Below are 21,977 nucleotides of genomic sequence, written 5' to 3' on the forward strand. Positions count from 1 at the left end.
CGTACGCTGTAAAAATTTTTTTAATTTTAAATGCATCATTAAAATTAACAAGTTTTACTTCCATTACTGGTCTGAGAATCTCGGAGCGCTCAGAAGCCAGCAGTTGTGATCGGCTGAAAAGGGTCCCGAGTAGCGCTGGCGGCGAAGAGGGAACGCTCTGCTGAATCAAGGTTGGAGGAGAGAGGCGACCACGCGAATTCACCAAGAGTTTCTTCGGGGTCGGCGCTTACCTTCGTCCTTGAAGCCGTCGGCGTTGGCCTTGACGTGCACCAGCTTGGCGTAGATGCGGCGTGCCTGCGAGATCCGTTGGAGGAAAAACACGCCCACGGTCTCGCTCCTCACGTAGCCCTTGCCTGGGAAGAGAACACGACCGCATGGGGCTCCAATCCGACTCTTCCAAGGCACGCACGAACACCTACCGGAGGGGTGTCTTTCCCCAAGGGCCGTCAAGAGCTCCCAGAGCATTTGGAAAGCCATCAAAAGCAAACGCGAAGTTCCACGCATTCAATAAATAATCTCCGGATAAGTTGGGAACACCGGCGGCGGCATATTTTCGAGGCACGGCTAGCTGCCCGACGCGTGCGATTGGATCCGAGTTGACGCCGAGCGCTAACGCAGCGCTCGTGTACCCAATGCAGGCGCAAAGTCGACGCTCGAAATATGGTCGGATAATCGATCGGATAATCGACGCAGTAGCTAGTAAATAAAGGTCCATTACGAACACCGCGTAGAGGCTAGAAGCCCCAACCGACTACTGACAAGGTTAGATTTGAGAACGACTGGGAGGATCTTCAGTTATCCCGCGACTATTGCGGTGTATTCGTGCGAGTTATACGGCAAGGCGGACATAGTGTAGGGTGCGTCGCGATCAGTAAAACATGTCAACTAATAATAATAATAATAATTTTATTGTCGATGGGGAGAAGATTAAAGAAGTTTAATTAGCGGGACTGGACAAAGCCTGCATGGGCTTATGGGCCCAGACCCAGTATGCTAAGTTGTCTATTAAAATGTTTAGATTATCACTTGCTTGCAATACATTATTGCTTCCACATACGTATCTACACACAGATATACACGCACGAATGTCATTCTTGTTGCACCGTTAAACCACAGTGAAGCAGTGCCAGGTCGTTGCCTCGGGAATGATTGCAGTTTGAAGAGAGGCCGGGAGACGCCCACTTTGTTTCATTATTGAAAATAAATGCGTGGTTTAAGTTAGAAACTCTCCGAGCGTCATCGAAAACCAAGCCAGTCGATTTTAGGAACACTCGGAGGAGTGGAGCGCTAAAGGTACCTCTCGTGCAGCAGGAGCAAGGCTATACCGACGCGATAACGTGCCCGTGTGGTAATATCTTTTCTTATCCGCGTTTTCTTGCCCTCACCTCGCGCCTGTTGTACGAGTGTTAACTTTAGCGCACTGCTAAGCTTCCCAGCGCTCAGTCTTTGTGATAATAGCCGATTTAGTGGCTTTCGCCTATTTTCTATTTTGTGTATTTTCACTAAATAAAACAGTAACAATTTTGTGTTCATTAGTCGACTTATCCTGGCCGTACAACTCACTCGCACAAAGCGCATTAGTGTAGTTTTCCCTACTTTGTAGTGCGACCTTCGAACATGCTTCAGTGCGTCCCGCGCTCCTCAAGCGCAAGCGTGCAGCCAGAGTGCAATATGGACCGGGTGTTCGAAAGGCACGCCGTTCTCATTCAAAGAAAGGCAAGAGGAAAAAAAATCATGATCCATTCCACACTTCAAAAACACGACGGGAAAAATACGCGCATTTGTGCCATCAAACGGTACGTTGCAGCCTCGTTTCTTGAGAAGATAAGTTTCCATCGTCATAATTTGGGTCGTTTTGGATGTTGAAAATTTTCTCATGAATAATGAGCGTTATGCACATGTGTTTCTTCCACTTTTCTTACAGGTACTTCCATTAGAAAAACCCTAGCGAAGGCACCTAGAATCGCCTGAGGTAACACAAAGGTTAACGGCATTCCTGCTCGAGTCCCGAACCCTGCCATCAAACTTCACTGAACCTAAAGGTATATTTCCTTTTCTTAACTTTTCCCCTGAAATGTGCCTGTGCTTTTTTTTTTTTTGTTTTGGTTTTTTTGTAAAAAGAGTTGTTTAACATTTAAACACCTGAATGTTTTAAAATAATCCCTGTATCAGACAATAGGGTGTCTCGGGGAACTAAATTCAAGTACCGTGGAGCTTTGGCTTCGATCCCACCTAAAGACTTCTTTTTTCGCCATTCGTATTACATAGATATATACTCGTTTTTTTTTTTAAGTTTTAACGTATCGACGTGTAATTTACACCCTAATTAACATTCAGAAGCGCTTTAATCCACACCGTGTGGCTCCCCAGTGCTTTCAATAGCTTCTCGGTGAGCTATTGCAAGCTCTGGAAAGAAAGGGGCATCTTCCCATGCTTTGCAGGCTGTAAACCCGTGGCTTACACAGCTCTAGCAGGTCACAACTCGCTCGCTGGCTCCTTCACGAAGCATGGGGGTGGCATTGGTCACTCCACATCGTAAGGCCATATACGGTTGGGTCGCATCACCTGGGACCATTTGTCACTGCACTCAGCTATAATATGGTGGTATGGTCGGGGCATGAAGGAGGGATGCAACTTGGGAATGCTGACCATTACATTTGACACACATTTTTATTTTCTTTTAGCAAGATAAGCCATACTATTTAACTAAGGTGAAACTGAGAATGAGCCTCTCCACCTGGGTCTGTTTTCATTTCTCACAGACACAATTTCCTGCTTTGTGTGGTTTGTATCAGACTTTTGTGTCTCTGTTCGTCCAAAGCATCTGTGTTAGACTAAGACTGGGTTCTTTAGAATATGTGCAGGTATTCTTCGCAGCAAATGGCTGCCGATCAGGAACACGAGTTTGTTCTCGGCCACAAAGAGCAAGTATTTTCAAGGTGAGCTATTGCCGGCCTATATGAGTTTTGTGTTCCATTCCTCTTGGATGCCATTACCTATGTATAGTGGTCTTGCATTAGTATTTTGTTGTCTCTCTTCTGCAAAAACACCCAAGTTTGACTAAGACCGGGTTCTTTCTTATACATGCAGGTTTTGGTGGCAAGCACCAGCCAATCAAGGCCAGAAGTTTGCTCTTTGCCGCTCATGGCAAGTGTTTTCAAGGTGAGTGGTTGATTCTATCTGAGTTGTGTGTTTCATTCCTCACAGACACTCTATTTCCTGTCTTTATAGTGGTCTTGTGTCACGCTTTTGTGTCTCTGTCCGGCCAAAGCATCTGTATTAGACTAAGACTGGGTTCTTTAAAATATGTGCAGGTATTCTTCGCAGCAAATGGCTGCCGATCAGGAACACGAGTTTGTTCTCGGCCACCAAGAGCAAGTATTTTTAAGGTGAGCTATTGCCCGCCTATATGAGTTTTGTGTTCCATTCCTCTTGGATGCCATTTCTTATGTGTAGTGGTCTTGCATTAGTATTTTGTTGTCGCTCTTATACAAAAACACACCAATTCAACTAAGACTGGGTTCTTTCTGATACATGCAGGTCTTGACAGCAAGCACCAGCCAATCAAGGGCAGAAGTTTACTCTTGGCCGCTTATGGCAAGTGTTTTAAGGTGAGCAATTAATGCCTATCTGGGTTGTGCGTTTCATTGCTCACCCTATTTCCTGTTTCTATAGTGGTCTTGTGTCACGCTTTTGTGTGTCTGTCCGGCCAAGGCATCTGTGTTAGACTAAGACAGCTAGGGTTAATCGTAGCCACCGCAAGGGTGAAATCAGACTAAGATCGGGCTTCCGATATGCACAGGTACCTACAACAGAAGGCTGCCGTTGAACAAGAGGCCGTTTGCGTTTCCGGCCAATGTGGTGTTCTTTGAACAAAGTGAGTTACCCTCTGGGTGAACCCTGCATGCTCCTTATTTACGAGGGAAAGTCAGTAAGTCACAAACGTATATGAAACATCTGATATAAGTAGTGACTAGTTACCAAATACGTCAATAGGTGGCAACAAAATGATATCAATAATATTCACTGTGCAATAACTAGATAACAGACGCACACATGCGCAGCTCAATTTACAGATGGCGACTGTGCTCAAGCAGTGCACGCTAGACGAATAACATGCTGTTGTGCGTTTTTTTGTGGGTAAAAGGGCTTCCTGCAAAACATATTCACAACCAAACGTTTCCTGCTTATATTGAGAAGTCTTTATCGCGTCATCTGGTACACAACTGGATTGAGAACTTCTACCAAGGGCGGCCGGATGTTGTTGACGAGCAGCAAACTGGTCGTCCTGTTAAGATTGTGACGGAAGCAACAGTGCAACGGGTGGAAGAAGTGATTTGAGTTGACTGGATAGTAACAGTAGACAGCGTAGCAACAGAAATTGGCTGTTTTTATAGTTCAGCCTACACCATAATGCATGACCGTCCTTTAACTTCCGAAAAATGTGCTCGCGGTGGGTGTCCAGACAGTTGACCAAGGAACAGAAAAAGAATCAAATGGGCCTGTCCATGTAACATCTTTTTCGGTATGCCAAAAAAAAGAGAAGGCATGCTTAACAAGATTGTTACTGGGGATGAATCCTGGGTTCATCACTACCAACCCTAAACTAAGTGTGCTTCAATGCAATGCCCTCAGCTGCCAAGGTTACGCTTACAGTGTTGGGATTTTCACAGTTTTGCTGCTCCTTTTCTAAAACGAGGTGAAACTGAATGCTGAGTCATACTGTGAAGTTCTGTTAAAGCTTCGGGCAGAAATTCGCAAAAAAAAAGAAAAACATCAAGGCCTATTGACTGCAGGAATCTTGCGCCATCATGACAACGCCAGGCCTAATATAACTCTATTAACTTATTAAGAATCCACCCAAAGCGACTATTACTTGTTTGGTACGCTAAAAACTCTCCTTGGCGGAAAACATTTCGCGACAGATGAAATTGCAGATTGTGAGGTACGCAGGTGACTGAGAAGCAGCCCAAATAATTTAATACAGGAGGTTTTTGGGGCACTGGTAAAGAGATGGGATAAACATGTCAATGTCGGGAGAGTATATGTCGAGAAATAAAACAAGAGTTTTATTCGGACTGCAGTACCATTTTTTTTAATAGCCTTTTGTGACTTACTGAATTTCCCTTGTATTTATTATGTCTACGTGCGGATTTATTTTGCACTTTTGAGTATCTTAATAGGTGGGAACAGCGCAGGAAAAACCGACGAAGGACGAGTAGAAGAAGTGCACAGACACAGCGCTGTCTCACCTACTCGTCCTTCGTCGGTTTTTCCTGCGCTGTTCCCACCTATTAAGATGCTTAACCAACTCGCCCAACTCTCTGCCGTGTTAAACTTTTGAGTACACTGACAAGAACTTTTGGTTAAGCATACATCTTTCTCTTCCTTGTTCAAGCAACATCTGGATGCTCCCATGGTGCCAAGGGAGGAGCTGCCGACGTATTTTAGCATATAATAAAAATTTTCCATAGATTTAATCTTCTTTTTCTCACCCTCTAAGCTTGCTCAAAGAAAAAGTTAGAGCCAGAGGTTAATAGCAAAATATTTTACTAAAAACTAGTTGATCACAGTATTTATCAACACCCACGTAATGCAATGAGCTCATTAAATAGACTCCGTGTATTCATAGGATGTTAGGCTCGCGCGAAGACTTCGCTCTTAACTGTTCTTTATGGGCATTCATGTTGTGAGAATGCATCACTTATGCATGCTAATGTGTTGCAGCAAAGGTCATGTGGTGCTCTGGAAAATTGCCAGACCAGTCTGCACCATGAGCTGACAACACCTGTGGCCGCCGGTGCATGTGGGAATCTGTAAGTCGCTGCTGTTTTGCTGCATGCTATCTCACTTATTCTAAAGCTCCTGTGCTTGGTATTTGCATATTTCAACCGAGAAGTGTGAGCTGCCTAAAAGTGCACGAAACAAATTGTTAACAGTCCATTGTTGCGCTGTACTTAACATGATCTGTTTTCTGTGCTACATGAAGATTATTCTAATGCTAATCTGTGCAGGAGCTCTGTTCAGTGCTTTATTTTCCGCGCTTCGAGTCAGGTTTTTTTCTAATGGATCAAGAATGCTGAGGTTTCATTACAGGTTATTGTTGCAAAGACGCTTTAGTAAATGAAAAAATGCTGAGCAGCAAAACACCAATTACTTTTAGACTATGTCTGGACAAAAATGAACAATATCTTATGTTTACTATGTTTTCAGAAATTGCATTCGAAAAACTTGCTCGACATTTTTTCTTGGCAGGACACAACAACCAAAAATGTTTTTTTTTTTGTGGTCAAGGAAGCTTTGGAATTTGTGAATCCTAGACATTTTTCAGCTCTGGAAGTGTAAAATGTGTTAGAGCACCGAGTATGTTTAAGGGCACATACAGTCTCCTAATGCCTTTTGCACATCTGGTGTTCGTGAAGCAAAACACTTTCTTGGGTTCAACAGTTTGCTCTACGGTGAATATTTTCTGGTTACCGTGCTCCTCCGAAGATAATATGAACGGCTATTCCTTGGAGTATGACAGTATGAACCGTCCCTTTTTTTAAAGCTGTTTTTTTTTTTACGCAAAACGTTATTTCCAGCAAGCTCGCTATTCAAGTTACCCGCCATTTTCACTAATGTGCTCGTGATTTAAAAAACAAACAAAGAAACAAACGTAAAGCAATAAATTGATGCCTTTTTCTACAAATTTTCAGAAAACAATGGTACGTTACTTTAACGGAAAATTCTTAATAATAGAGCGGCCAAGTAATTCACCGGTTTTTTCTCAAAAAGATTTTTGACAGTGCACTTTTTGAAGATGGATGACCAGCGAAGCTGTTTAGCAGCCGACACAGACACGTCCCGAGGAGACGGGGGAAAGTAGACACGCGCGACGAGACCGCCACTCCGGGAGAGCGGAAGGACAGGAAACTAGGCACGCACGCGCTTGGAACGACGACAAAAAGAGGGCGGTGTGTGTGTAGACATGGCCGACACCGGTCGCACAGCGGCAAATCTTTGAGAAACCTTTACTGTGTACCTGAGAATCTACTGTCCTTGAAAATGGTGCCTATTGTTAGCAAATCTACTGAATAGACCTATGATTGATAAGGCAATTAAATGCAAAGTTGAAAGCCAGCTGGACAAGAATGGCGATAATAATCCCTGGAGAAGGGAGATCAGGGGACACAAAGGACAAACACAAATCTCCAAACACAGCTAGGTGACGGGTGCGCGACCAAAAAAATCCGCTTGTCCTGGTATCGAACCCGGGACCTGTCCATTTCCAGTGGAACGCTCTATCAACTGAGCTAACCAGGAGTTAGACGTCAGTAGAACAAACGGGTTTTATCAGCTGCCACCAACAAGAGTGAACGGCTTGAATTTTTAAGGTTTCCTGTGTTTGTATGTTTGTGATTGTCCTTTGTCTCCTTGTTCTCCTTCTCTAGGGATTATGTTTGTCATTCTTGTCCAGCTCGCTTGCACCTTTGCATTTAATTGAAGTATCAGTCATAACCTTAAAAATGCAAGCCGTTCACCCGTGTTGGTGTTAGACTGGTGGCAGTTGATAAAAAACATTTGTTCTACTGACGCATAACTCCTGGTTATCTCAGTTGGTAGAGCACCCCACTAGAAATGAAGAGGTCCCTGGTTCGATACCAGGACCAGGCAGATTTTCTTCAGTCATGCACCAGTCACCTAGATATGTATGGATATTTGTGTTTGTCCTTGTCCCCTTGTCCAGGGACGATTTTCGTCCTTTTTGTCCAGCTCACTTGCAACTTTGAATTTAATTGCATTATCAATGATAAACTTAAAAATGCAAGCCGTTCACCCTTGTCGGGGCTAGACTGGCAGAAGTGGAGAAAACCCGTTTGCTCTACTGATGTCTAACTCCTGGTTAGCTCAGTTGGTAGAGCGCTCCACTGGAAATAGAGAGGTTCCTGGTTTGATACCAGGATCTGGCGGATTCTTTTTCGGTCGCGCACCAGTCACCTCGCTGTGTTTGGATATTTGTGTTTTTGTTTTGTCCCCCTTGTTCCACTTCTCCAAGAATTATTTACGCCATGAATAGACCTATTGGTAAATTACCCAAGCACCAAGTAGAATGCAGGAAATAGTGTTCCACGCGCTGCACGTCCCGGCGTATGCTGTGGTATGGCCTCCTATAAACTGGCAAAGCCTGACAGATCTTCGAAATAAATAGCGCGAAGGTAAAAAAAACAAACTGACGGTACATGCGCTTGTACCGTCAGTTTGTTTTTTGACCTTCGCGCTATTTATTTCGAAAATGCATATCCAACTAGCCCACCTTAATATTTTAGTACCTGACAGATCGCCACGACAAGGGGCCGCCGAAATAGTAAAGGGTGGAGCGGCAGACCACGGATGAGAAAAGAGCCACGTGACCGGCGCCCGCTGTTACGAGACGCCGAAACACGCTTTCACCGAGCGAAAAAGTGCGTTTCGGGTCCTCGCCGCTGCAAAAGCTGTGAGCTGACGTCCAAGTCAGCTCACAGCTTTTCGCCGAGGTCAGCTCACAGCTTTTCCCCGAGAAAAGGCTCTTTGGTGCTCTGTGCTACCAGATCCTCGCGCTCTAAATCTGCGTCCGGCCACTCCATGGCTCCCTCGTCGAACTGCCAGGCTTTGTGAGTATCGAGGAGGCTATGGCAGGAGTAACTGTTCTGAAGCAAAAGCCTAAAACAAATGGCATCTTGCACGGGCGTTCCCCAACGCTTTAGTTTGGTCAGTTCGAGTCTTTTATACGGGGAAGGCGTGCGCGTGCGGCGGTGCGAGCGTACAGTTTTAGTCACTGCACACCAAAAATCTAAGGAGCCCTAACCATAAACAGCTTCGCTGTAAAACGGGCATCCGAAAGCGGGTCCCGACAGAAAGTGGTCTCACCGTCGGCGTCGAAGGCCTTGCACTTGCCGTCCGGTGACAGCATGCCGAGGCGGTACAAGTTGAGTGCCGCGATGGGATTGAGCGTGAGCGTGCTGCCTCCGACCAGGGCCGCCTCACACTGACCCGAGCGCAGCGCCAGCATGGCCTGGCTCAGCGCCGTCATGGCCGACGAACACCCCGTGTCCACGGTGAAGCTCGGCCCTGGAAGATTATCCAGGCACGCCGTCGATCAAATCTCTTCCCATGCCGGAAACAGCAAAGCTACGGAGCCGTTTGGACTTTGCCACCAACCTTGTGTTTGACGAACAGCCCCAAAAGTTAAGCCTTTTGACCTTGAGGAGCTTATATTGGCTCAAATGGCAGAATAAGGACTCCCTCCCAGTCTCGTCAGTCATCCAATAAGACAACGCATAGCGGGACATTCAAAATAGGCCTATCAGGGTCGGGGATTCACGCCGTGGTTCTACTCCCCGAGGAAGTTGCTCACCGTTGAAGTCGAAGCAGTAGGAGACGCGGTTGGAGAACATGGCCCGGCAGCAGCCGACCAGGGTGTAGCCGTCTGTCTTGTCTGTTTGCACGTTGAAGGTCTCGTCGGTCTCGGACTTGGTATTGCCCATGAAGACGCCGATCTTGCGTCCCCGCAGCGTGCCTGGGTCGTAGCCGGCGTCCAGGATCGCCTCGTACGACGTCTCGAGCAACAGGCGAAGCTGCGGGTCCATCACGTGCGCCAGCTTCGGGTGCACGCCGAAGAACTGGGCGTCGAACTGGGACAGGTCCTGGATCTTGCCGGACCGTTCGGGAAGGCCCAGCAGCCCTGCAAGAAAAAACAATGTCTGTCCCGTTCCCAAAGGTCTTCGAAATGTAGTGCATTGCTCTTCGCGCTCCTCCTTTTGAGGGCAAAGGCACTCTGCGAGGATTCTGTGAATATCTGTCACAGGACGTTATGGAGTCACATGACGTCATTTTGGCTACATGCCACGGACACAAAATCTCCGAGGTTGGCCCAATAAATGCTATGGAGCAGGTCGCTATACCTCTCGACGCTGGGCATCTTAGGGGAAAAAAAAAAAGCAAGCTTCGCACGTAGCTATTTTCGAACGTTCTTTTGGCAGTTATCCAAAGCCAATTACCTAATTAGGTGAATCGTGCGTTACTTTATTTTTAATTTTGAATAGCCATGCTGTAGTTTTGAACGTAAATATCACTTACAGAAATCTGTCTGGTTAGGAAAACAATACACTGACTGAAATTCTAGACACTCACAATACTTACATTAGGCTATGCTCATGTTGGGCTATATTCACATTTGGCTATACTCACGTTGGGCTATGCTCACGTCGGCCTACGCGCACGTTGGTCGCGTAGGCCAACGTGCATTCTTCTATATATAGACGAATGCGAGCATAGGCCAATGCGAGCTAATCTAACGTAATAGACTATTTTGGAAAAAAAAAACAGCGTTTCTCATCGCCCTTTTCACGCACTATGGCAATCCCGTGTGCGGCCCACGAAGGAGTGACCATTAACAGGAGCTATTCATGTTTGTCTAGGGTTTGGGGATTTCAGAACACAAAGAAAGCAAGAGGATAGCAAAACAGGGTACGTTTTGTGGTATGTTCGCTATGTTTCCTTCGTGTTCCAAACTCGGAGTTGTAAGAGTGAAGGAATTGAGCCACTTACAAAACGTACTGAAAGTGTACATTGGAACGGCCCCACAATTTCCCGAACCTATTTTGTTGACATAATATTCTCCATGTCACCAAAAACTAGACATTTCTTCCTCGAATAGGCCGATCATCAAAGACCGGCACACGCCCCTCTTTCTGCACCTTGGTGCATACACCAGAGGGCGCCGTCGGACGGCGTTTTCAACAATAATCTCTTAATTACGTCTCATACGGCCAAAGATTTGACGTTTTTGTTTAAATATTATTCACAACGAGCCAATAAAGGCCACCATTAATAATGTTCAGAATCTTCACGCAATTAACTATTTTCATTGGTCGAATTGTATGGGGGTAGTGAGGACCCGAGGTTATCCCTGCCCCCCCCCCCCCCCCTCCCCTTATTAAGAGAAAATAATGTCCGTGTATTAATTTTGCTGCGACTTTACGGACGTCTTGCCATATTGAACTGCTGATTTTTATTCACTAAATCCCAGCAAATAATATAACAAATAACAAATATGCAGCGGGGTCTGCAAATCTTCATTCAACTTTTTCACAAAATGCGGCGCAAGACAAGGACAGAGTAAGTGACACAACACGAAGCGCTACTTTCAACTGAATGTTTATTGAAAACACACTATTTATATACCCAATCGGGCTTCTCAAGTAAGAATTCAAATTCTTTGTCTGTCAGATGCACTGACGGGGCACTAATGCACTTGTCATCCCCCTGCATTCTAACATTAAATGACTCGAAGATTTCTCTCGAGATTTTACTTCTCAGCTTTCCCAGAATTTTTGTTTTTTCTAGTACCGGGGCGCAAGGGCATCTGTCGCAATGAATAGCTAAGTTGCCCGAGGGGGAATTCTTTACTGATAGCGCGTGCTCTCTTGCCCTTTCATTAACGCATCTGCCCGTTTGGCCCACGTACCCTTTTCCGCATGTCATTGGAATTTCGTATACGACCGAAGATGCGCATTCCACGAATTTTCTAGAGTGCTTCGTTCTGCAAACGTCACCTCCTTCTTGTTTATTGTTAATTCTTTGGCACAGGCTGGACAGCTTTTCCGGGGCCGAAAACACAACCGGCAAATCAAAGTGGGCCGCCACTTTTTTTAGGTTGTGTGAGACCTTGTTTATATACGGTGTAACAGCGGGTCTCACTCTCCTCCTGGGCTCCTGTGCTTCCTCTTCTTTATTTTTCATCTTGGAAACAAGTGTTTCAGCCACCTCTTGAAGAAAGCGATCAGGGTATCCCGACGATTTTAGGCGTTCCACCTGGTTGAAAAAACTACTTTTCACGGCGTGCTGACACGACTTGGCCAACGATGCCTTCAAAAGGGAGGAAGCGATCCCTCTCTTAACCAGCTTAGAGTGTGCTGAATTAAAGGGCAGGACCGTTTTCTTTGAGCGAGGTCTGTACTCCCAGCACATGTGCTGCTCTTGAAAATCTAAACTTAAATCCAGGAATTGCAGATTTCCTGAAGCCATTGTTTCGTGAGTGAACTTTAGTCCTCGCGAATTTAAACCGAAAATTCCCAGCACTCTTTTAATGAGGTTTTCATCCAACACAGTTGGCTGCGGTACCAGCACATGTGCTGCTCTTGAAAATCTAAACTTAAATCCAGGAATTGCAGATTTCCTGAAGCCATTGTTTCGTGAGTGAACTTTAGTCCTCGCGAATTTAAACCGAAAATTCCCAGCACTCTTTTAATGAGGTTTTTATCCAACACAGTTGGCTGCGGTACCAGCACCAGCAAGTCATCCACGTATCTTAGTATCTTAACATCCCCCTTTTCTTTTAGACTGCTGAGCACTTCCCGGCCAAATCGCGCCAAGAAAATATCATACAGGACGGTGGCGACGCGTGACCCAATGCAGATCCCATGCTTCTGAACAGACAAGTCACTTTCAAAAGACGCAAAGGTAGAATCCAGGTACCATGTGAGCAGTTCTATAAATGAGTCCACACTAAGTCCAGTAGAGTTCCTAAACACAATCTCGTCGTTACGCTCTATGCACTCCCTGACTGCAGAGAACAATTCGTCATGCCGTATGGAATAAAACAAGTCCTCTACATCGATGGAGAACCCGCCCGAGCAGAAAACATCTGCAGACAAGCACTAGATGGCCGCCTCTGAATTACGAATCAGAAACGGACCGTTCAAATCAAGTCCCGCAAGCTGCTTCCCAAGAACCCCCCGACTTCACGTTGCCATGAGTCCCTTTCCGACGCTATCACCCTAAAAGGAATATTAGCTTTATGGGTTTTAGAAGTGAAAACCATTTCCAGGCTAAGCTTCTTGGAAGCCTGAACCCTCTTCGCCAGATGTTCAATTCAAGACTTTCACAAAGTTGCTTGGCCGCTGTCTTGATCTTGTTAAGTGACACATTTTCAACTTGCCTGAAGTTCTTCTGGATAGCCGCCCGCGATTTCTCCCCGAAGAAATCCTCAGGGATCACGAAGAAGCCGCCCTCTTTATCGGCGGTCAGGAGCTTGAGCTTGTTCTCTTGGAAGTAAGAAACCACTGGTCTCGTCCTTGGGGCCTTCTTCTGCCCGCCCGACTTGCATCTCAGGACGTCGACGGCCTCCGAGATACACCTCTCTCTTTCTTCTGGCGGGACTCTATCTGCCAGAGCCCTTTGCAATGCACAGCTTCTCAATCGGGTTGGGGTTCGGTGGAAGACTGTACTTGGGTCCTCCCTGGAGCACATCTGTCCCACTCCTCGGCGCCGACGCTTCCCCCAGAAAAAAAACCGGGCTGGGAGCTGGGGCGCATACTTTCTTCTTCTTGGGCAGGATAGCCCTGAGGCTCTCCCACATGAACTCCGTCACTTGCGAAGCCAGCCAAAGGTGTTCCCCGTAGGCTCTCTCAGCAGACCCATCGTTGGTACTTGACTGGCGGCACCACATCCGCAGACAGTCTCGATACCATCCGACGTGTTTCCACATCTCCGAGCGCATGATTCGGCACATCCTTTTTGCGTGCCCCGCCGACGGTAGCATACCCCCGAACAGCCCAGTTATTTCTGGTGGGTATCGTCCCGTAGGTATGGCGTAAGCATAATTCCTCGCCCTGCAGGTGAAAGCTGCTAGAAGATTGACATGCAGGATTCCCACAGACGGTTTGTTGCTGTTAAGAGTTAATACAGAGCCCGATGTAGAAGAAATAAACTGCATCAATAGTGACAGATGGGCCAGTTGGTACATGACTACTTTTTCACAAAATGCGCCGCAAGACAAGGACAGAGTAAGTGACACAACACGAAGCGCTACTTTCAACTGAATGTTTGTTGAAAACACACTATTTATATACCCAATCGAGCTTCTCAAGTAAGAATTCAAATTCTTTGTCTGTCAGATGCACTGACGGGGCACTAATGCACTTGTCATCCCCCTGGAATCTAATAATAAATGACTCGAGGATTTCTCTCGAGATTTTACTTCTCAGCTTTTCAAGAATTTTTGTTTTTTCTAGTACCGGGGCGCAAGGGCATCTGTCGCAATGAATAGCTAAGTTGCCCGAGGAGAATTCTTTACAGATAGCGCGTGCTCTCTTGCCCTTTCATTAACGCGCATCTGCCTGTTTGGCCCAAGTACCCTTTTCCGCATGTCATTGGAATTTCGTATACGACCGAAGATGCGCATTCCACGAATTTTCTAGAGTGTTTCGTTCTGCAAACGTCACCTCCTTCTTGTTTATTGCTAATTCTTTGGCATAGGCTGGACAGCTTTTCCGGGGCCGAAAACACAACCGGCAAATCAAAGTGGGCCGCCGCTTTTTTTTAGGTTGTGTGAGACCTTGTGTATATACGGTATAACAGCGAGTCTCACTCTCCTCCTGGGCTCCTGTGCTTCCTCTTCTTTCTTTTTCATCTTGGATACAAGATGAAAAAGTGCTCAGCAGTCTAAAAGAAAAGGGGGAAGAAGTGCTCAGCAGTCTAAAAGAAAAGGGGGATGTTAAGACACTAAGATACGTGGATGACTTCCTGGTGCTGGTACCGCAGCCCACTGTGTTGGATGAGAACCTCATTAAAAGAGTGCTGGGAATTTTCGGTTTAAATTCGCGAGGACTAAAGTTCACTCACGAAACAATGGCGTCAGGAAAGCTGCAATTCCTGGATTTAAGTTTAGATTTTCAAGAGCAGCACATGTGCTGGGAGTACAGACCTCGCTCAAAGAAAACGGTCCTGCCCTTTAATTCAGCACACTCTAAGCTGGTTAAGAGAGGGATCGCTTCCTCCCTTTTGAAGGCATCGTTGGACAAGTCGTGTCAGCACGCCGCGAAAAGTAGTTTTTGCAACCAGGTGGAACGCCTAAAATCGTCGGCATACCCTGATCGCTTTCTTCAAGAGGTGGCTGAAACACTTGTTTCCAAGATGAAAAAGAAAGAAGAGGAAGCACAGGAGCCCAGGAGGAGGGTGAGACCCGCTGTTATACCGCATATAAACAAGGTCTCACACAACCTAAAAAAAGTGGCGGCCCACTTTGATTTGCCGGTTGTGTTTTCGGCCCCGGAAAAGCTGTCCAGCCTGTGCCAAAGAATTAACAATAAACAAGAAGGAGGTGACGTTTGCAGAAAGAAGCACTCTAGAAAATTCGTGGAATGCGTATCTTCGGTCGTATACGAAATTCCAATGACATGCGGAAAAGGGTACGTGGGCCAAACGGGCAGATGCGTTAATGAAAGGGCAAGAGAGCACGCGCTATCTGTAAAGAATTCCCCCTCGGGCAACTTAGCTATTCATTGCGACAGATGCCCTTGCGCCCCGGTACTAGAAAAAACAAAAATTCTTGAAAAGCTGAGAAGTAAAATCTCGAGAGAAATCTTCGAGTCCTTTGATATTAGAATGCAGGGAGATGACAAGTGCATTAGTGCGCCGTCAGTGCATCTGACAGACAAAGAATTTGAATTCTTACTTGAGAAGCCCGATTGGGAATATAAATAGTGTGTTTTTAATAAACATTCAGTTGAAAGTAGCGCTTCGTGTTGTGTCACTTACTCTGTCCTTGTCTTGCGGCGCATTTTGTGAAAAACTAGTCATGTACCAACTGGCCCATCTGTCACTATTGATGCACTTCATTCAACGCCTTCACATACACACCGAGAGAGGCCGCTCCAGCAGGCGCGAGCATTAGTCTGTATATATTCGACGAGACAGAAAATTACGGTTTATAGATTCAACTTTCGTGCACCAGGCCCATAAAATCAGTGTGCCTTAATTCAACACCTACTGGGGGAAAGTAGCGAAGCTGCGCACAGAAGCGTTACTGTTCTCAACGGTTCTGGAGGCGCAAAAAATAAACAATGCGTTCATAAATCACAGAACAGGAATAGCTTTTCTCGTTTAAAAAGTTTTTTTTTTTTTTTATAAAATAAAAGTGTTTGAGGTTGCATGTCTTTTACCCCTCAGTCGAAAAACGCGTTTTATTGAATGAAAGGTGGTAAAAGCCTCTGCGCCTGATCAACACAGCCACTTCATCGTTAAAAGTATTTACCTACAAAAAATATTAGTGCCGTTTTTATAACCGGTCTCCAAACGGCGAAATCTCTATCGAAGTTATTATAATAATAATATAATATTGGATATATTTACCATACAAATATGGTGGGAGCTCAGGAAAAAAGCTTTCTGAACAGCTTGAGTGGTCCTCAACCCCCCCACAGGTACACAGCGGTTGCAAAAGCTTGCACAAGAAATTTTATAAAGCAATAAAAACAAAACAATGAGAGCTAAGAGAAAACAAAAGACACGACGGAATCAGTGTAATCACATAATTACTTTGAAAGAAAACATTTCCCAATATCACACATGCTATATGATTCTATATCGAAATTAGCTTGAATCATTTTGTTCAGAAATGTTGGCAGTGTTTTTTTATTATCTGTAAGCTACAGTCAGGTCGAGATGCATCTACTACCCGAAAATCGCCATGGCGAGTAAAATATGTTATAAGTTTGTTTCTGAGGGATGCTAAGCGTATCAAAAAGCTGTTTATATCTCGATACTCCCGTTTATATTTTACACACAGTCTAAAATCATAGTACTGAAAGGCATTAATAACACCCAGCCCAAACAAAAATTTCGTCAGTATGAAAATTATATGGCACGTTGCCTATGATCCTCAGCACTCTTTTCAGCAGTAAAAATAGTTTTTGCAGATTAGTTATTGTGGTTGAGCCCCAGACTAGATGACAGTAGTTCAGGTGAGATAAACATAATGAGTGATATAAAATCAGCTTTACTCCAATAGGAAGAACATGACGATGTCTATGTAACATACCAGTTATACTGGCAAGTCTAGAAATTAAATAGTCCACAAGTTCGGTCCAAGACATGTGCTTTGAGAAAATTTCCACTAACATTTTAAATGAGTTTACTATTTCAATTGGAGAGGAGTCTAAGAAAATGTCGCTTGTTAGAATAATATTCCTATTTCTGGGGCTGAAAAAGGTCGCCTTAGTTTGTTTCTTATTTATGATAAGATTATTTGAACTAGCCTTGATTTCTATACTTTTTATGGTTTTATTAGCGACACAAGAAATTTCATTGCAATTTTTAGCTGAAAAAAAAAGGCTGTCGTCATCAGTGTAAATAATAAGTTTTACGTTTTCTGCTACGTTAACGATATCATTGATGTATGTATTAAACAGTAGTGGCCCCAGTATAGTGCCTTGTGGTACTCTAGATGTAATTGATTTTGTATCGGAAAAGTAACCGGTAACGTCAACGAACTGTTGACGACTTTCTAAGTATGATTTATTGAGGAGTGCTGCATGTCCTCTGATACCATAAATATCAAATTTTGAAATGAGCGACTCGTGGTTAATATAATCAAATGCATTTTGTAAAGTCTATGAAAATGCATACGACTACATTCCTCTTTTCTATGGTGCGTAAAATATATTCTTTCTGGTCCAGTAAAGCTAGTTCTATAGAAAGTTTCTTTCTGAACCCAAACTGAGATTTTGTAATGATGTTATGCTTCTGTATAAAAAAGAGTAAGATGATTATGCATTATTTTTTCTAAACCTTTCGAGAAGACAGGGAGTAGTGACACATGCCTGCAGTTTATATCATTTCTATCCCCTTTCTTATGAAGTGCAACTACCTTAGCTATCTGCATTCTTGGGGGGAGTGTTGAGGACAAAGATTAAAGATATATGCCAGATTGTGACCTATAATGTCTAGAATGTGCACAAGTGGACGTACCTGTATACCATCGGCGTCGCAGCTATCACTAACGTTGACGGTGCGGAATACTGAGGCCACCCCTTCTTCAGTTACCGAGTTTAAATAAATTGTTTTATCTATGTTTTGATGGATTTAAGAACAAGCATGGGCCATGTTTGGATTCCCTCCTAAATTGATAAAAATAATTGAACAGATTAGCCAGAGAACGACCGGTCAGTTCAACATCATTATGGGTTATTGATTCGATGTTACTTTGAGTTACGTTGCAATTCAAAACAGAGTTCAGCTTTCTCCACATTACATCAGTGCGGTGGGTTACCGTACTAAACAGAATGTGATAGTAGATAGCTTTTCCTTTCTTCAATTCGTTGTTGAAACTATTTATGTGTGCCCTGAAAATAATAAGTTTCTCGGGCTCTTTACTTTTGATGAAAGATTGATAAAGTTTGTTTTTTAATTTGAATCTTGGCAATTAATTCTGATGTTATCCATGGTTTCCAAGGTTTCTGGAAGCGCTTCACGTTTACATAAGGGAAGTGTTTATTATAAATGGCTTTGTAAATACGAAGAAATATCTCAATATTTTGATTCGCTTCAGCTTTGTTCAAGACTTCAGTCCAGCCTGCACTGTTCAAATTATCTCTGAAACGATCTAGGCTGTCGTTGGTAATTTTTTGTACTCGACTGTGAAGCGTACAGTATTTCATTTACTCATATTTTTATCTAAACAAAATAAAGTTGCAAAGTGGTCTCTGATATCGCGAGCTATTAGACCTGATTTTGTTTTACATAGCTCGAAATTGGAAATTAATAAATCAATAGACATTTCTGACGTGGTAGTAATACGTGTTGGTTGAAATATAACGTTCATACACCCGTTTACCAGAAAAAGTGTAGCAATATATTTTTTTGAACTACTATCGCTTAACATGGCAATATTAAAATCCCCTCCCTAAATTATGCTGTACTTTCTCGCTTTTAAAAACCAAAAAAAAAGGAATCACAAAACTTGAAAAAGTTTTTATCTGGGGGACGATAAAATACTGACACAACATGATCATCCATTTTTATCGAGAGTACTTCATAGTCATCACTAGAGCGACAATACTCGGATAGAAGTTCGGAACTCATTAATTCAGCAATTAACTGGGCAACACCGCCGCCGCGCTGAGATTGCCGATTTACGGAATGGGTATTGTAGTCAGGAAGTTTGAAAACATCACTATCACATTTATACCAAGTTTCCGTTAACATGATTACGTTTGAATAAAAGCCAGATTCGGAGTGGCAAATATATTTTTCTCGGTTGTTAGGCCCTCGTATCACACCAGCTTTAACTCAATATTGACGCGACAGTTGGTAATTCGATAGTAATATCGTCATACTACCCCGTTGAATTGCGAAAAAAAAAATGCAGTTTTATTATAATGGCGTTTTATGAAGAACGCAACGAATGATGTGCCTTCCAGGCACGCGTAACGCCGTCTCTAGCGACGCCCTCCTTTTGTAGTTTCTTTATGGTGGTTTTCAAAGCTTTCGCAGTTGGCGGAGTCCTCTCGGAGCGTGCAGAGCAGGTGTTTGGCAGCCGGCCAACTTTCTTCCGACGGTGGGCTTCATTCCCTTCTTTCCAGGCTGAATCAGAGTTAGCTTTAGTAAGAATGACCCCTTCTAAAAGTGCGCGTCTTCCGGTACTTTCCGAGGGCGCCATATTTTGGGCACAAAACTTGAGCCTTATTTCAGGACACGAGTGCCGCGTCAGCGTTCGGTGCGACTCGGGTGCAGATGTATTGGAGACGAGTGCTGCGTAAGTGCCAGCGTGGAACCAGCTACACGCTTCGCAGTGCCATGGGCGCTAAAATATTGCTACCGCCCACTGGCGGTATACCATTTCCGATTCGCCCAGCGAGGCGGAGGTCGCGACGACAGCAGGATAGTGGGTCCGTCGGCGACGAGCACCCACGGCGCGGTCTGGACGGTAGCACGAAGCGGAGGGGAGCGAAGTTGGAAGGTCATCCTGGCCTCATTCGATTCATAGTGCTAGTCTCCATGGAGATGTCAATTCATCTTGAGAACCTCAAACGGATCGGACTGGATTCAATGCGATTGGCGAGCGAATCGAGGCGCCTATATGAATACGACAATAATAATCGAGCTAGCGTATGGAATTTCATAGACTAGCTCGATCTGATGCGCTACTATCGCATCCATATCATCGGAGCCAGTATTGCTTCATGGAATTTTGAAAGGGGCCTAATTCTAGCTATTTAGGCACTTATCTCGCTTCATACGAGGCGCTGGTACGGGGATGCTTATCGCGCGCCTCGGACAAGGTCACTATCGCCGTGGCGCATTCCGGACAACCTCGTGGCCCGCAAAAGGCGAAACAACCGACGGAACGGGCGACAACATCCGTGCCGTCGTAACGCGATTGACGCGGATTAAAAGCCGCAACATCGGCGCGCATGCGCCATAATAAACGTACCATTCGAACATTGTTAGCATCAGTTCGACCGTTCTCATTGGTCTACTGCCCTGTTTGGCTTTGCCTCATTGCGCTTTGTGTTATGCTTGGCGAGTTTTGTGTGTCCCAATTATTGTGCAATGTCATAATTAGCTTAATATTGAATTTCCAAAGAAAGTATATACACCTAAGATTTTTTTTTTAAATTTTACTTCAAATTATAATTTTGTATTTAAATGAATGTGTAAGTTTATCTTTTTGGAATTTCCTCATTCAGTTTCTAGTCCTGGAGACTGCGACAGATCCCGAATCCGGCCCCTTAGCTAAAGAGATTGCAGACCCCTGATTTGGATGATCGCCCTAGAACGGCAGTACGTGACCGGGTCTCCGACGCGTAAGTGATTCTAGTTTTGCTATATACATGCAGTACTAGAGCCTTCATTCTTCCACTTCGGGAAGGTGTAGGCAAGCAGATTTATTCTGAAGCTGATCATCCAGGAGCTAGGGACCAGGATTCTCACATCGCGCATGATCGCTGAAAGTTACGAGTAGCTGCCTCACTTGGGATTGGCAACAGAGCACAAGACCAGCACAAGCCACTGTTTATTCGATCTGTGGGTGTCTCTGGTGCCAATATCTTTTGTGCCTTTGTGTCTTTGTGCCATGTGTTAACAATGGGCGACGGCCCCCGTACTTATAGAGCGCGTGTGGGTACGTTTTGTTCAATGTGCGCAGGGAGAAAGAAGAATGAGCCCTAAAGGTTTGCAAGTAGTGCCTCATTTCTGCGCAAGCTGCTCCCCAGTGGGCACATTCTAGTCGTAACGTTCTGCATTGCTAAATTACTGATATTTTCCGGCGAGATCGAGGCCAGCCCCGGGCCTGATGATGCCAAACTTGATCAAATACTTAAAAAAAACTGAACACTGTCATCTCTGAAAATGCAAGGCATCAGAAAGAGACCACGGACAAACTATACCAACTCACGTCAGGGATCGGAGGCTTAAAAACAGGTGTCTGAATTAGAAGGTGCGGTAGGCGAAATCGCGGAAGTACAAACAAAAATAAGGCTCACAAACTAGGTGGTTACAGAAATTGAAAAACAAATCCAGCAACTGTTTTCAGAACAGCAAGAAACTGACATATTGCACGGTGCTGTAGACGCGGTCGAAAACCAAGTGAGAAGAAGTAACCTGCCTATCAAAGGAATTCTTGAAGAAAGAAATGAGTCAAGGTCACAGACGGAGCGTATCGCACGCAGTTTATTTTCGAACCATTTGCAGATAAACGCCGGAGACATGGAGCGAGCACACCGCATTGGCCGAGGAGAGAAGGCTTTCACAGGCCAATTATCGTTAAATTTCTAAACTTCAAAAGCAAGTAAGAAACACTTTATGGGGCATCGAGGCTAAATTCAACTGACAGTCCTCGAGTCTGGATCAACGAGGACTACTCACCAAGAGTGAGGCTAATTCGGAAGAAGCTATGGGATTTCGGGAAGTCGGTGCGGACTACAAACCATATATAGAGCAACGTTACTTAGTTGGGAAACTGCCATAGAGACTCCTCTGAAAAAGTGGCCCCAATCTGTCCACCAGAACCGAGCTAATGGCGAACACAACGCCGCCATTTCTCCCGTAGTGACCACTCGAGGAGCTGCACTTTACTTCTATTTTGACTGTAATCGGCCATTTTGGCGCCGAAATAGATACAGCGGAAGAGGTTTCAGGGGTGCCACCCCCGTCTCCCCAGCGGACGCGCCGCG

At 44.8% G+C, this 21,977-nt stretch overlaps 1 protein-coding gene across 1 annotated transcript in view; it reads right to left on the bottom strand.

Annotated features, from left to right (window-relative positions):
- LOC8036850 (fatty acid synthase) overlaps positions 1–21,977 on the bottom strand; it is a 161,213-nt gene that overhangs the window by 127,210 nt on the left and 12,026 nt on the right. The window contains exons 2-4 of the mRNA XM_029993281.4: positions 9,377–9,703; positions 8,890–9,090; positions 231–353 (exon numbers count right to left, since the gene is read on the bottom strand). Of these exons, the coding sequence (XP_029849141.2) occupies positions 231–353; positions 8,890–9,090; positions 9,377–9,703 (651 nt within the window). The remainder of the gene's footprint in view (positions 1–230; positions 354–8,889; positions 9,091–9,376; positions 9,704–21,977) is intronic.

Source organism: Ixodes scapularis, unplaced genomic scaffold (genome assembly GCF_016920785.2).
Source record: "Ixodes scapularis isolate PalLabHiFi unplaced genomic scaffold, ASM1692078v2 PGA_scaffold6__148_contigs__length_123643588, whole genome shotgun sequence".
Taxonomy (NCBI): domain Eukaryota; kingdom Metazoa; phylum Arthropoda; class Arachnida; order Ixodida; family Ixodidae; genus Ixodes; species Ixodes scapularis.